The sequence below is a fragment of the Chiloscyllium punctatum genome, chromosome 10, assembly GCF_047496795.1.
Source record: "Chiloscyllium punctatum isolate Juve2018m chromosome 10, sChiPun1.3, whole genome shotgun sequence".
In the NCBI taxonomy this organism is placed as follows: domain Eukaryota; kingdom Metazoa; phylum Chordata; class Chondrichthyes; order Orectolobiformes; family Hemiscylliidae; genus Chiloscyllium; species Chiloscyllium punctatum.
The window spans coordinates 55,612,380-55,625,499 of record NC_092748.1 but is presented as its reverse complement, the minus strand read 5'-3'; the positions used below and the strand labels follow the sequence as shown (position 1 = coordinate 55,625,499).

General features: G+C 40.1%; 1 protein-coding gene across 5 annotated transcripts in view; it reads right to left on the bottom strand.

Moving 5' to 3' along the window:
* Positions 1-305: 305 nt before the first annotated feature.
* LOC140482169 (WAS/WASL-interacting protein family member 1-like) overlaps positions 306-13,120 on the bottom strand; it is a 136,530-nt gene continuing 123,715 nt past the window's right edge. For all 5 annotated transcript variants that reach the window (XM_072579182.1, XM_072579185.1, XM_072579181.1 and 2 more), the window contains 6 exons: positions 11,143-11,272; positions 10,352-10,522; positions 6,608-7,426; positions 5,149-5,349; positions 1,624-1,737; positions 306-808 (listed from right to left, as the gene is read on the bottom strand). In XM_072579182.1, coding sequence (XP_072435283.1) covers positions 747-808; positions 1,624-1,737; positions 5,149-5,349; positions 6,608-7,426; positions 10,352-10,522; positions 11,143-11,272 — 1,497 coding nt within the window. In that variant the 3' untranslated portion in view covers positions 306-746. The remainder of the gene's footprint in view (positions 809-1,623; positions 1,738-5,148; positions 5,350-6,607; positions 7,427-10,351; positions 10,523-11,142; positions 11,273-13,120) is intronic.

Below are 13,120 nucleotides of genomic sequence, written 5' to 3'. Positions count from 1 at the left end.
AAAATGTATTAACAAATGATGATTTATAAAGTAAATACAACACTTTTCAATTATGTAAACTGCTATAGTAATTTGTAAATGGAATGGTGTGCAAGCTTTTTATTAACTGAATTTTTAAAATGATAACCTCAAATCAGTCCAAGTGTAGTTTCAGATAGCTACTTGTGATCCATTGTCTGTCATTGTTGAGCATGTACACTATATAAACAGAAACTACTAAAAAGTTAATGAGTTCAACAAGCAACAGTCAATTAGCAGCTTTTGTTTTGCTTTTCAGGACTTTTTGGTTTACAATTTACAACAGGTAGATTGGAAAATGCAAATCTGCTCTTTATTTAACTCAATTTGATAACATGACTAAGAATATTTAATTAAAGCCAAAGTGCCTATTTTTATTCAAAGACATCAATTATACATTGAGCACCCAACTGATATTGCGACTGTATAAAATAGATTAAAGAAATATTCTTGCGAAGTACATTTTTTTCATGTCCATAGTATTGTAAACAAGTTAGCATGTATTACATTAAAGCAGTCAAAAGATGCAAAGGAGAATTTTTTTTTAAATTTCCAGATGCTGTAAGCATCAGATAAACAAATGCCAGACAGCCAGCATTTCTACAGCTGAAAATGACTGGAGCTGAAAGGCAAATTCAACATCCCTGTAGCAAGTCTGCAGTTAAAGCATGCAAGGTGGTCTAAGAGTAGAATGACTTTTTGTGAGTTTTCAATACCCAGATCTGTTTTCACCTTGGTATAGGTGGGATTGGTGGAAGGGGTGGAGCACCTCGCTCTCTCCGACCTGAATCTATTATAGAAAGAAGATTATAATTAGTGCACTGTCCAAAGAATTATAAAAAATGTTACTCTTCCAGTTAAACAGAATTTTAAAATTTGATTCGAAAATAATATTGATGCTAAGAACAATGATAACATTAATTGTTACAAAATTTCAGAAAGATGATTGTCTTTGCAGATTTAGATATACCCTGGTAACTGTTTTCTATAACTTAAAAGAGTCCTTCTTCTCTTCAAGAAATGAGAGCATGAGTATTATAACCTTGAAATTCTTTTAAGAGAATTCCCCCATACTATTTCTCTCCCTCACCAATATACACAATTTATTTTTTAGATGCCCAAACATTGCTCTAACTGAAGCAACATTTAAATTTGGAAGTCCTGTACTTCTGCATTGAATGTATTTGCACTGTTCTGTCTCTTTTTCTTTTACCAATGTTCTTCTCTCCATTTCTGAAAATGGTTTCTGGTTTCAGAAGCATAATTTATCCCCATGTCCATCACTCACATGGCCATTAACCATGTATGACTGAGTGTTTGCATGTTACTTTTCCCTGGTAGAATAGGCTTACTTGTAATTGCTGTCTTGAGCCGGGAAGTAAGGTTCAGCTATTAATTGGATAAACACTATTTCTAATTATTGGGATATCTTTTAAAATGTTCTACAAAATCCCCGTAACTAATGAGGAACTTTCCTGTGCAATTCTTGGCTAATTGCAATCACATTAAAGGATTATAGAATTATTTTAAAATGAAGGAAGGAAAGTTTTCAGCTCTTCATGTTTCAAACTTCAAAATAGGTTGACAAATTGCTCTGCTACTCACCTCTGTTCTCTGCCTTGTTCTGTTTACTAGGATAAGTTTTTGGGAAGTTTACATATGGTTCTGGTGGTGGAAAATCAGAGGTGGAATGGAAAGAAAATCTGCCTTCCCACTCATCTGCGGTAAAAAAAATTATTTTACAATGCATGGATAGCAGCATATCTTTGTTTACATGGGAGCATTTCAAAACATATCTTTAGGTACAACTGTGTCTGGAGACAAAATGGTCTGAAAATTAAGGCTGAAGACAAAACAGGCTGATATCTTTTTGTGACAAGGAATCATGTACACAAGTCGCAAATCACTGCAGTGAGATGAACCATACAATTACAGCACACTTTAAGGTTTGTAGTGAAGTTAAAATGCTTTTTGGCCACTTCATTTGAAAAGTTTCTGAATATCATCAATGAAGACAAGATGATTCAGTTCTTGTCATTCAAAGAAGCTAACATTAAGAGTTCAGAATACTATTTTCATAGAGTCATGATGTGGACGTGCTGGTGTTGGACTGGGGTGGACAAAGTTGAAAATCAAACAACACCAGGTTACAGTCCAATAGGTTCATTTGGATGTACCAGCTTGTGGAGCGTGTCCTCATAGGACACGAGCCCCACTAGCTACCCGACAAAGGAGCAGCGCTCCGAAAACATTTACTTCCAAATAAACCTGTTGGACTATATCCTGATGTTGTGTGATATTTAACGCAGAATTATAGAATCCCTACAATGTGGGAACAGGCCCTTTGAGTCCACACTGACCCTCCCCTCCAAACGGCAACCCCACCCAGACCCCCCCCCCCGCCCCGCTCTCCTTGTAACTCTTTTTCCCATAGCTAATCCACCTAGTCTGCACAACTTTGGACACTACGGGGCAATTTAACACTGCCAATTCACCTAACTGACGCATGGAGTCATAAAGGAAACAGACCCTTTGGTCCAAACCATCCATGCCTACCAGATATCCCAACTCAATCTAGTTCCACCTGCCAGCACCACTGGTCACAGGCCTCCAGTCTGAAAAACAACCCTCCACCACCACCCTCTGTCTTCTACCTTTGAGCCAATTCTGTATCCAAATGGCTAGTTCTCCCTGTATTGCATGAGATCTAACCTTGCTAATCAGTCTCCCATGGGGAACCTTGTCGAAAGCCTTACTGAAGTCCATATAGATCACATTTACCACTCTGTCTTCATCAATCCTCTTTGTTACTTCTTCAAAAAACTCAATCAAATTTGAGACATGATTTCCCACACACAAAGCCATGTTGATTACCCCTAATCAGTCCTTGCCTTTCCAAATACATATTCATCCTGTCCCTCAGGATTCCCTCCAACAACTTGCCCACCACCGACGTCAGGCTCACTGGTCTATAGTTCCCTGGCTTGTCCTTCCCACCCTTCTTAAACAGTGGCATCACGTTAGCCAACCTCCAGTCTTCCAGCACCTCATCTGTGACCATCAATGATACAAATATCTCAGCAAGAGGCCCAGCAATCACTTCTCCAGCTTTCCACAAAGTTCTAGGGTACACCTAATCAGGTCCTGAGGATTTACCCACCTTTACGTGTTTCAAGACATCCAGCACTTCCTCCTTTGTAATCTGAACATTTTGCAAGGTGTCACCATCTATTTCCCTACATTCTATATCCTCCATATGCTTTTCCACAGTAAATACTGATGCAAATACTCGTTTAGTATCTCCCCCATTTTCTGCGGCTCCGCACAAAGACAGCCTTGCTGATCTTTGATGGAACCTATTCTCTCCCTAGTTACCCTTGTGTCCTCAATGTATTTGTAAAAACCCTTTGAATTCTCCTTAATTCTATTTACCAAAACTATCTCATGCCCCCTTTTTGCCCTCCTGACTTCACTCTTAAGTATACTCCTACTGCCTTTATACTCTAAGGATTCACTCGATCTATCCTGTCTATACCTTACATCTTTGGACTGTAGGAGGAAACTCACACAAACAAGGGGAGAGCGTGCAAACTCCAGACATATAGTCACCCCAGCTGGAATCGAACCCAGGTGCCTGGTGCTGCAAGACAACAGTGGTAACCACTGTTCCTTAATTCCTTGACATTTTGTCTTCAATTTAGATTCCAAATACAATTCCAAACTGACAATAATGAAGTCAGATCTGATTCATTCCAAATTCCAACTATTTGATACAATATAACAGAAATCTGCTAGGTATAAAAACCTCTAATCTAAATAAGCATTTTGGAAATTTGTTTTCTACATGCCAATTATATTGCTTCTCATTTAAAGTGCTATCATTATCCATCCATACCACAATTTCATTTTTTTTAAGAAGTACCATTCAAGATCCTGAAGGGTAGCAACTTATCCACTAGTCTCAAATTAGTCAGTTTCATTTTTGCTATAGAACTAACTGAATTTGAATAATTCAGTGGAACAATGCTGCAGTCTGAAATCAGTTTAATGCAACACTGTGTGAAATAAGGTAGCCAATTCCTCAAAAACAAGAGAATGATCCCTTGGTGTTACCATGACAATTCCAGGTGGGGTTCTCCCATTCAAAACAGCCAGCTTTGCACATCCAGAGGAATGGCTAATCCAGAATTGACATCCAAGCTCATCCTAGCCTGGTACAGACTCCTATGCCTGTTACCAATCTGGTACTGATCTCTTCCTCAGTCTCAGTCTGGCACAGACCCTTCCACAAACTCTGTTCAAGTTTTCAAGCTGCCATTTGTCCCCTTCCACCCCTTCCTTTCTTATTCAGCTTGTTGTATTTGGTGTTACTGAGGATGTTGGAAGAGTCTTTGGCATCTGGTCGAAGTGATTGGTGATGATGCAGCCAATTCTGTCCTATACATTGTTCCTCAACATTCAATGACAGGCCTTGTTGCTCCTCCAACCAGGGATGGGAACCAGTGATTGAAGGATATGGAACATTCAGCATGGGAGAGACGGAATCTGTGATTAATGGAGCAACTCTGTCTCTTCTATACTCACTTCTCATCCAATCACAACTCTTGCAGTCAGTTCCTGCCCTCACTGGTTGACAGCGGAGTTGTGATCTTTTTTGAAAACCACACATGTTGGACAACGCGAAGGGTCAGAACGTAAACTTGAAATGTCAATGTCCAAAATGCACCAAATGTCAGAACTTCCTCATTTCTGTATATTGTAGTAGTTGTAACTTATTTCTGGGATAAACAGATATGTTTAATATTGCATCCATTAATTGATTCGTGAAACATTTCCAGCTCAGCTGTAACATCAGAGGTCTGGCTTTTGGCTACAACAGTCTGTATAGCAAGTCCTCTATACCTAGCTGCCAGGAGGGAAAAACATTCATATGAAATGAAGGTCGGAACATAAAAGAGAGACAGATTAAATCAATTGAATTTTCCTCACAACACAGCTGTCAGAATGCTGTCACTCATTCACCAACGTAAACTTTAGACTTAAAATAAGGTGTTATTTTTCAACAACTTAGTGTACGTATTCTGAAAACATCTTGGGGTGCATGTGGATGAAAACTGGTGTAATATTTACCTTCACACATTGCTTGTGAGGACTCCTGGAAGCCGTTTCTCAGTGACGTTGGTGGGGGTACAGGACTTCCTCGGTCAGGAGGAAGGGGGGGTCTGAAGCCACTCCTGGTGTCTGAACCCATTCTGCTTGGAGGCTGTGGGACAGGTGGTGCTTTCTGACTACTACCATTTCTACCAACTGGAGGTGGTGGAGGTAGAGGTCCTGTTTTAAGAAGATTAGAAAATAATTAGTGTACAGTCCTATAATGTGATTTTCAATAAGTTAACGTTTCCTCTAAAAAATGAATGCAACATGACTCTTTGACTCTACGTACAAAGAGTTGTTCAACATTAATAATGAAATTCAAATCTGCATTCTAAACTGTGGTTTACTGCTTTATTGCCAGAAATCTATAAAATAAAAGTGTCAGTCTCCTTATCCCTAGCTTTGTTTATTTAAATAAAATCTAGGCCAAATCAAATGTGATTTCATTTGGAAAGGCATCTGGATGGGTGAATGAATAGGAAAGGTTTGGAGGGATATGGGCCAGGTGCTTGCAGGTAGAACTAGGTTGGATTGGGATATCTGATTCTATATTTAGTGGTGCTGGAAGAGCACAGCAGTTCAGGCAGCATCCGAGGAGCAGTAAAATCGATGTTTCGGGCAAAAGCCCTTCATCAGAAATACAGGCAGAGAGCCTGAAGGGTGGAGAGATGTTTTTAGCTGGGTTGGGATATCTGGTCGGCATGGATGAGTTGGACTGAAGTGTCTGTTTCCGTGTTGTACATCTCTATGACTCTATGTCACCATGGAGAGCTCCTAAAAAATTGCTTCACTCTCCTATTTCATTGTTTTAAACAGTTTCCTAGTTTATAGTGTCTTTAGCTCTACTCACAATGTAATCTCCATTACACCTTAGGCTTAGTCTCAACTGGTGTTTCTTAAAACAAAATACATTCATGAACCCAACCCTCTCAAGCTTAAATTGAAATAAATAGTTATCATTTGAGTTGGGTTTGTTCCTACAATCTTCTGATTTCTAGATAACATAGGAATGTTACTGCCCTGATATTGACTTCTCAGCCATAAGGAAAACACCATTATTGTAATTAAGTTCCTTTATCAATTTGTATTTCCTAATTGGATTTGTTGTAATTTTAGGTTTACTATATTTGAGAGGATTGACTTTTTCCTGTCACTTCAAAAATGGACAGCAATTTCTGACTCAGCCCAGGCATTTCTTTGCCTTACAGATCAAAGAAAGAAAGGACCAAATTAAGGATATGAATTTACAACAACCATTTTGGGGAATTGACAAAAGAAAACAGAAACAGAAATCAGTTAACTTTCTTTTGTCTCTCCTCTCCTTTACATTGCTTCCATTGCTGTACTTTTCTGTGTTCTCTGTATTCTCTTCCTCATTTCTCCATATCCCGAGTCTTCACTTGATCTTTATTTCATTACTTTCTCTTTAACTCACCTGATCTGCTGGGTGGGTCCCTCACAGGAGGCGGAGGTCTTTCACCAGGAGGAAGAGGACCACCGCGAACTGGTCCTGGTGATGTTGAAGGGGTGCTGTGGAGAGACAAATTTCGTTGAGGGAGCTTTGGAATTTCAACATCTGTAGCAGAGCTGGAATGATTGGAAGATGGTCCTGGCCGATTAGGTGGTGGTGGTGGGGGAGCTTGGAAAGAGGGAGTTGGCCTAGGTGTTTGAGGGACAGGTGGTTTCTGATGTTGTGGTGGTGGGAGTGGAGGACCATCCCTATTAAGTGAGGGCCTATTGGTCATAGGTGGTGGCAGTGGCCTATCATCTGTCATCCTAACTGGAGTTGGAGGCAGTGGAGGTCTGTTAGTACTGGGAACTGGAGGAATTGGTGGTGAAGGCTTGTCCTCAACAACCCTGTTAGGTGTGGGAGGCAGTAAAGATCTATTTGCACTGTTCTGTGGAACAGCTGGAGAGAATGGACGAGAAGACCCTTGATTGCGATTTGGTAGTGAAGGTCCCCTGATGGGTGGTCGATTTTCTAATGCAGGTGGAGGACCCCTGTTCTGCATACTTGATGCTGATGGTCTTGGTGCATTTGGTAAAGGTGGCGGCACTGCATCAGGTTTTGAAGATATTTCTGGCCTTGAAAACTTTGGTTGCGGCAATTTATTTCTTGCTAGCTCAGGGTTATTATTCCTTGGAAAACCAGATGACCCAGGTATCTTTGGAGGAGTGTTGCTTGGTGCAAATGGTCTGGGACCAGATGATCTTCCACCCGGAGGCATAATTGGAGGTCTACTGCCACCAGAATCTGTGGATGGAAATGGTAATAAATACATAATTAACAGTTAAAAACAAACTTTTACAGTTATTTGTAAACAATTACATATTGTAGAACAGCAACTTTTTTTAAAAAATAGTTTTGATCCACAGAAATTCATTTGTCAGAACTGTAGACTGGTAAATATGATACTTCCTACGGTATACTCAGATCTATATGACTCATCCATTCTCTTTACACAATTTTTGTTTAATTCTCCTCAAGGCATTTGAAACATTAATTCGCAGACAGTGGCAAATAATGTGACATGGAGCTCCGGTATTACAATTTGGTTTTAAGTCACACTGAAAACTTAATTGTCCATTTTGTTCTAATTCAGCAATTTTAAATTATGTGTTAATTAAATTATACAATTTTAAATCATATACTAAACCCAAGGAAAGAAAATGTGTAGAATAGAACCCCCCGCCCCCCAAAAATATTTTTGCTATAACAAATGGGCGAATGCCAGATACCCGGGTTCATTTCCCGCCTCAGGCAACTATCTGTGTGGAGTTTGCACATTCTCCCAGTGTCTGTGTGAGTTTCCTCCGGGTGCTCCGGTTTCCTCCCACAATCCAAAAATGTGCACGTTAGGTAAATTGGCCATGCTAAATTGCCCGTAGTGTTAGGTGAAGGGGTAAATGTAGGGGGATGGGTCTGGGTGGGTTGCTCTTTGGAGGGTCGGTGTGGACTTGTTGGACTGAAGGGCCTGTTTCCACACTGAGTAATCTAAAAAAATATGAACAGTCATTAAATCAAAACCAGATTTCTATATAGATCTTTTGTCCATAGTGACTCTCGCATTTACCACTTGACAAATGAAGACATTTGTGGGTGCTGATTGGAAACGCATATCAGTTCCATTCTGAGTGGCTTTTTTTAATATGGTGGATGGGACTGAGGTCAGAATTCAAGCGCTGCCCCATCATGGGCCGTGGGATTTATGGAACACTCCTGATTATCATGCCATTAACTGGCACCTTCAAATCTAAAGGGTGCCTGACATTTTGTTAAGTCTGGTGGAAGTGGAGGAGCAAGGAAGAGAGAGGGAACCATCCTTTTTCCATAAGTATACATGTACAATGATCACATCATTTATATTTCATAATGTCATTTTAGACTGGCTCATTGGTCCACGTCTCAATTGCAGTGTACCTAGGAAATGTACCTGGTCTGTCTTCGAGGCAAGAGTGAGGCCATGTTTTTTGGGGACTGGGCTGACAGATCCCTTTATCCCCTTCACCATCAGGACACATTACCTGAAGGTGTCGGGAATATGGTTTGGTGGGGCTTGGGTGTGCGCAAAAACCTGGGAGGCATGTATCACTAAGGTGAGGCAGAATTTAGGGAGCTCTGCTCCCTCTCCATCATGAGTAAAAACCTGATCAGGTGTGAACCACTCTCTGTTGTTGTACATGATGCAAATCTGGCCCATTCCCAGAACCTGTAACATTGTAATTCATTTCATCTGGAGGTTTAAGATGGACCATGTTTGCATGCAGCACCACATACAAACCTCTAATCGGGGGAAGGCATTGTAAAGAGAAGAATGTTTCCAACACCACCATCATCCTGATGGTTACCTTTGTGTGTGACTACATCAACCTGTGCATAGACCTCAATACACAACACCAAGTGTTACTACATACTGAGGTTCTACCTGTACCTGGTGTTGCAAAGGACAGAACTGGCCTCGGAGCTGTGGATCACTCCAAGTAATTGGACTGTTCCATATCACCTGTCCTTCAAGAAAACACCTTTGACCACAAGTCAAAGTGATCAGCACATAGTGTCCTCAAGACCCTGCGGGAAAGGAGAGGATGGATCCTGAGCAGACTGTCAAAGTCATTTAGCAAAAGGTGTCATCACTAGAACTTTCCAACAAGCACCAAGGTATCGCTTGGCTGGTGGTGAGAAGTGTACTGCCTGCAAGATCCTTCATGTATGCCTGAACACTCTGTGCCACCACATGCTGCCCTTTGTCAGCTGCAGAGGTGGAGACTGTCACACACCTCCTTCTGGAATGTGCCTTTGCACAGGAATTCTGGAGAAAAAATATAGTGGTTTGTGTCGAGGTTAGTCCTGAGCAGCTCCGTGATGCAGGACTCTCTATTCTACAGTTTGTTCCCCAGGATGCACAATGAGACAACTGCACCTGGAAGACCATCAACTCAGTGAAAGACGCTCTTTGTTCTGCCCGAAACATATGGGTCTTCCAGAGCAAGAAGTTGACCTTGACAGAGTGTTGCGGACTTGCACATTCCAAGGTTAAGAACCATGTGCTAAGGAACGCACTAAAGCTTGGGGCAGCTGCTGCCAAGGCTGAGTGGGAAAAGACCACAGCCTGAGGTCTCCCTGCCGAAGTACAATGGAAGTCTGTTCAGTTAACAGACCTACCTCGTGCCTAGTATGTTGCATTGGAAAGAAATGACTTGGGTTCTGATTCTTCTCCATATATTAAGACCATACAGAATCAAACTGCTCTACTGACGGTGTGTGTATGTAAACATTTTTATGAACAAAATATATTTTTGAAATTAAAAAAAGGAATATCCACATCATTTTCTAGGGTCACTTAGAGAAGTCATTGCTGGGGACTTGTAATCTCCTGGTTTTTTCATCTAGGAAGTCAATATAAAACATTTTAATATGTACTCTCCTTTGAAGTAACTTTCAACTTTACAACTCATCCAGATTTCCTTGTAAACTAAAAATGTATCAGCCACGTATCTACAAATTCTTACACATGCCACAATGCAATATGTACAAAAGTATATGTACAAATATATGATGATTTTCAACTACATCAGTTAACATAATTAGATGAGCATCACCATTTAACAGGCTAATAACATGTAAATAATTTTTAAGAAGATTGAAAATTCGAGGCTACATTAATTAACTGTTATTTACCTGAACTCTCTCGGCTTCCTGCAGACCTCAGCTTTGGCATTCCACCTGCAAACAATCCACCTAAACCTGCTGGTCCACCACCAACTCCTCCTCCTCCTCCACCACCACCCCCACCACCACCACCACCGCCGCCGCCGCCACCTCCTCCTCCTCCTCCAGGACCTTTAGGAGCTGTTTAAAGAGAAATACAATTGGTATATTATTTACAGTGGACTGGTAAATCTTCCCTATAAAATAGTAATTTGTATATATTAGAAGGTGTGGTTTCGAGCATGGAGTCTCATTCACAGAGAGAAATGATCTAAGAATTTGATATAGGAGTGATGGGGTTTGAGAGATTTCTGAATTTCCGCACATTAAAGTTGGAAAATTTATTTTAAATAAATTTCTCATGTCAGAAGACCAGAATCTCATCCCTGTTCCAGAGGAATATCTTTGTGCAAGTTTGATGGGTCCTTTCCTTCCCTCAAAGCAAGCGGAGCAATAAGGAATTTTGTTCGTGGAACAACAAGTATGCTTTTCTGTATTCATGTGGCTAGGGTAAAAAATTTCAAAAACAAAATTCTGGAGTTTTAAAAAGCACAAAGAGCAAATTGTAAAGGAGAAAGCATTTTAACAAAGTGTAAACTAATTGTATATTGCAGGTAAATTTATACAGCACACTATGTGCTTGAATGAGATAGCAAATGGTGCAGTGTGATATTTTTAAAAATGGTAGCAAAGCATCGAGAACTTTAATTTAATTAATCAGTCAAATTAATAAACTTATTTGCCTAATTCTTTAAACTTACCATTAACAATTGGTGCACTCCTATCATTGGTAACTGCCTTCTTCAACTTTTTGGGCTTGCATATATCTGACAGAAGAGCATTTCTTCCAAGTTGCTCAGTTTTGCTTAGTGAAGGTTTCTCTGTATTTGCCTAATGATTGCAAGATGACAGAAGAAAAATAATGTTTATTATTCACTTGGTGAAAATCGCATCATAGAATTTGAATGCTACTAGAAAGATTTCTAATTATTTTGTGGTTCAATATGCCACTTGAACTACAAATTGATTAGATATGAATCCATAGCAGATCAATTAAAATAAACATTTTACCTTGTAGCAAACCATACGAGTAACAGTTTTCATGTTTATTTATGTGAAATTCAAATAGATCCATCATTAGAATATCTCAGTCCAGCATTACCTGCTTTTATTTCAGAATCTGCTTTTGTTTTGCAAGAATGATGTTATTTAGTGGTGGGTTGGGTAACAGAAGTGGAATTGAGTAACAATAAAAAGTGTTTGATAGAGTAGAGTGAGACTGGGAAGATAAAAAATAATTGCTATCAAGTCAGGTTCACTGTATATTGTGGCAAGTGAGGAGGCCACCACCAGAATCCACTTCTAAGTCTGGTATTAGGATGCAAATCTCTCTCAACCAGTATTGCTGGGTGGGACATGTCATTTGCATACCTGACATCAGACTAGCGAAGCAACCATCCCGCATGGAACTTCGTTTAGAACACACCCTGGATGACAGCAGAATCACTTCCTCAAAGCCTTCTAAAGAGATCAAACATCCCCACTGATTCATGGGAACCCCTGGTTTGTGACTGTGCAGAACGAAGATAACTAAATTCAGGAAGGTACTGAACATACTGAGAAACTTTGGAGATTTGTAGAGGCTCTCCAACTTCTCAATTTCGTATCTGAGTATTCTCCCACCTTTAGAATCCATCTACCAGGCCCACTATCAAGGAAAGGCTGCCAGCATTCCCAAAAATCCATTCCACCCTGGCAATGCTTTTCTACAACCTCTACCAGGGGGGAGAAGGTACAGAAGCCTGAACACATGCACCAGCCAGTTTCAAAACAGTTTCTACCCTACTGTTGTTAGAATACTGAATGGACTCATAGACATGTAGCATTTGTCTGTACCTGTGTTTTTGTTTTGTCACTGTTCACCTATTATTTACTTATTTAACTATGTGATCTGCCTGTATTGCTCACAAGACAAAGCTTTTCACTATGCCTCGGTGCACGTGACAATAAATTAATTTCATTGAAAACCTCAGTTGCTTGATCCTTCCATCACCATCTACTCGAGTTAGCTCATTGTGTAGTGGACTTGTCAGTCACGTCAGAAACAATTCTTCTTCCCCCCTGTGAACACCTCCACAGTCTGTTGCACAGCAATGGATTCTGGAAGCAGAAGTCGGGCGGGTTGGACCGAAGGGTCTATTTCCATGCTGTACATCTCTATGACTCTATGACTAAGTCATGCAGCAGTATGACTGACTTGCACAAAGCTTGCCAGGAGCTGCACAGCCAGATGGTGGCGCTGCTTATAAAGAGCAAGCCATCTTTTATCTGAGGACTGCTCAGGAAGGTGACTATAGATAACTTTTTAAGTTGTGATTTCCATAAGCAGCTCAAGTGATTTACTTATACAGGGGTTGATTCACGTATGCTGTTGGATTTGTGGGAGGATAGTCGTAATAACCCTCTGTGATCTGAAACCAGATATTTGGTTCTTTCGCATATATAACGTAATGCTTCAGTATTTCCACAAGAATTGCTAATGTGGTTTTGAGAAATTGATTACAGGGAACTAAAGCTAGCTCATTATTACTTTTCCGTCCTATTGCCACAGATTTTTTTAAACAGTTTGTCTGACTACATGTTTTAAAATCCAAAATTTAATGAAATATTTTTCCTTCTACTCAAAATTGAGTAGAAAAAGAAGGAACAATTGCAGTGGGAATAGTTAGTATATTCTGA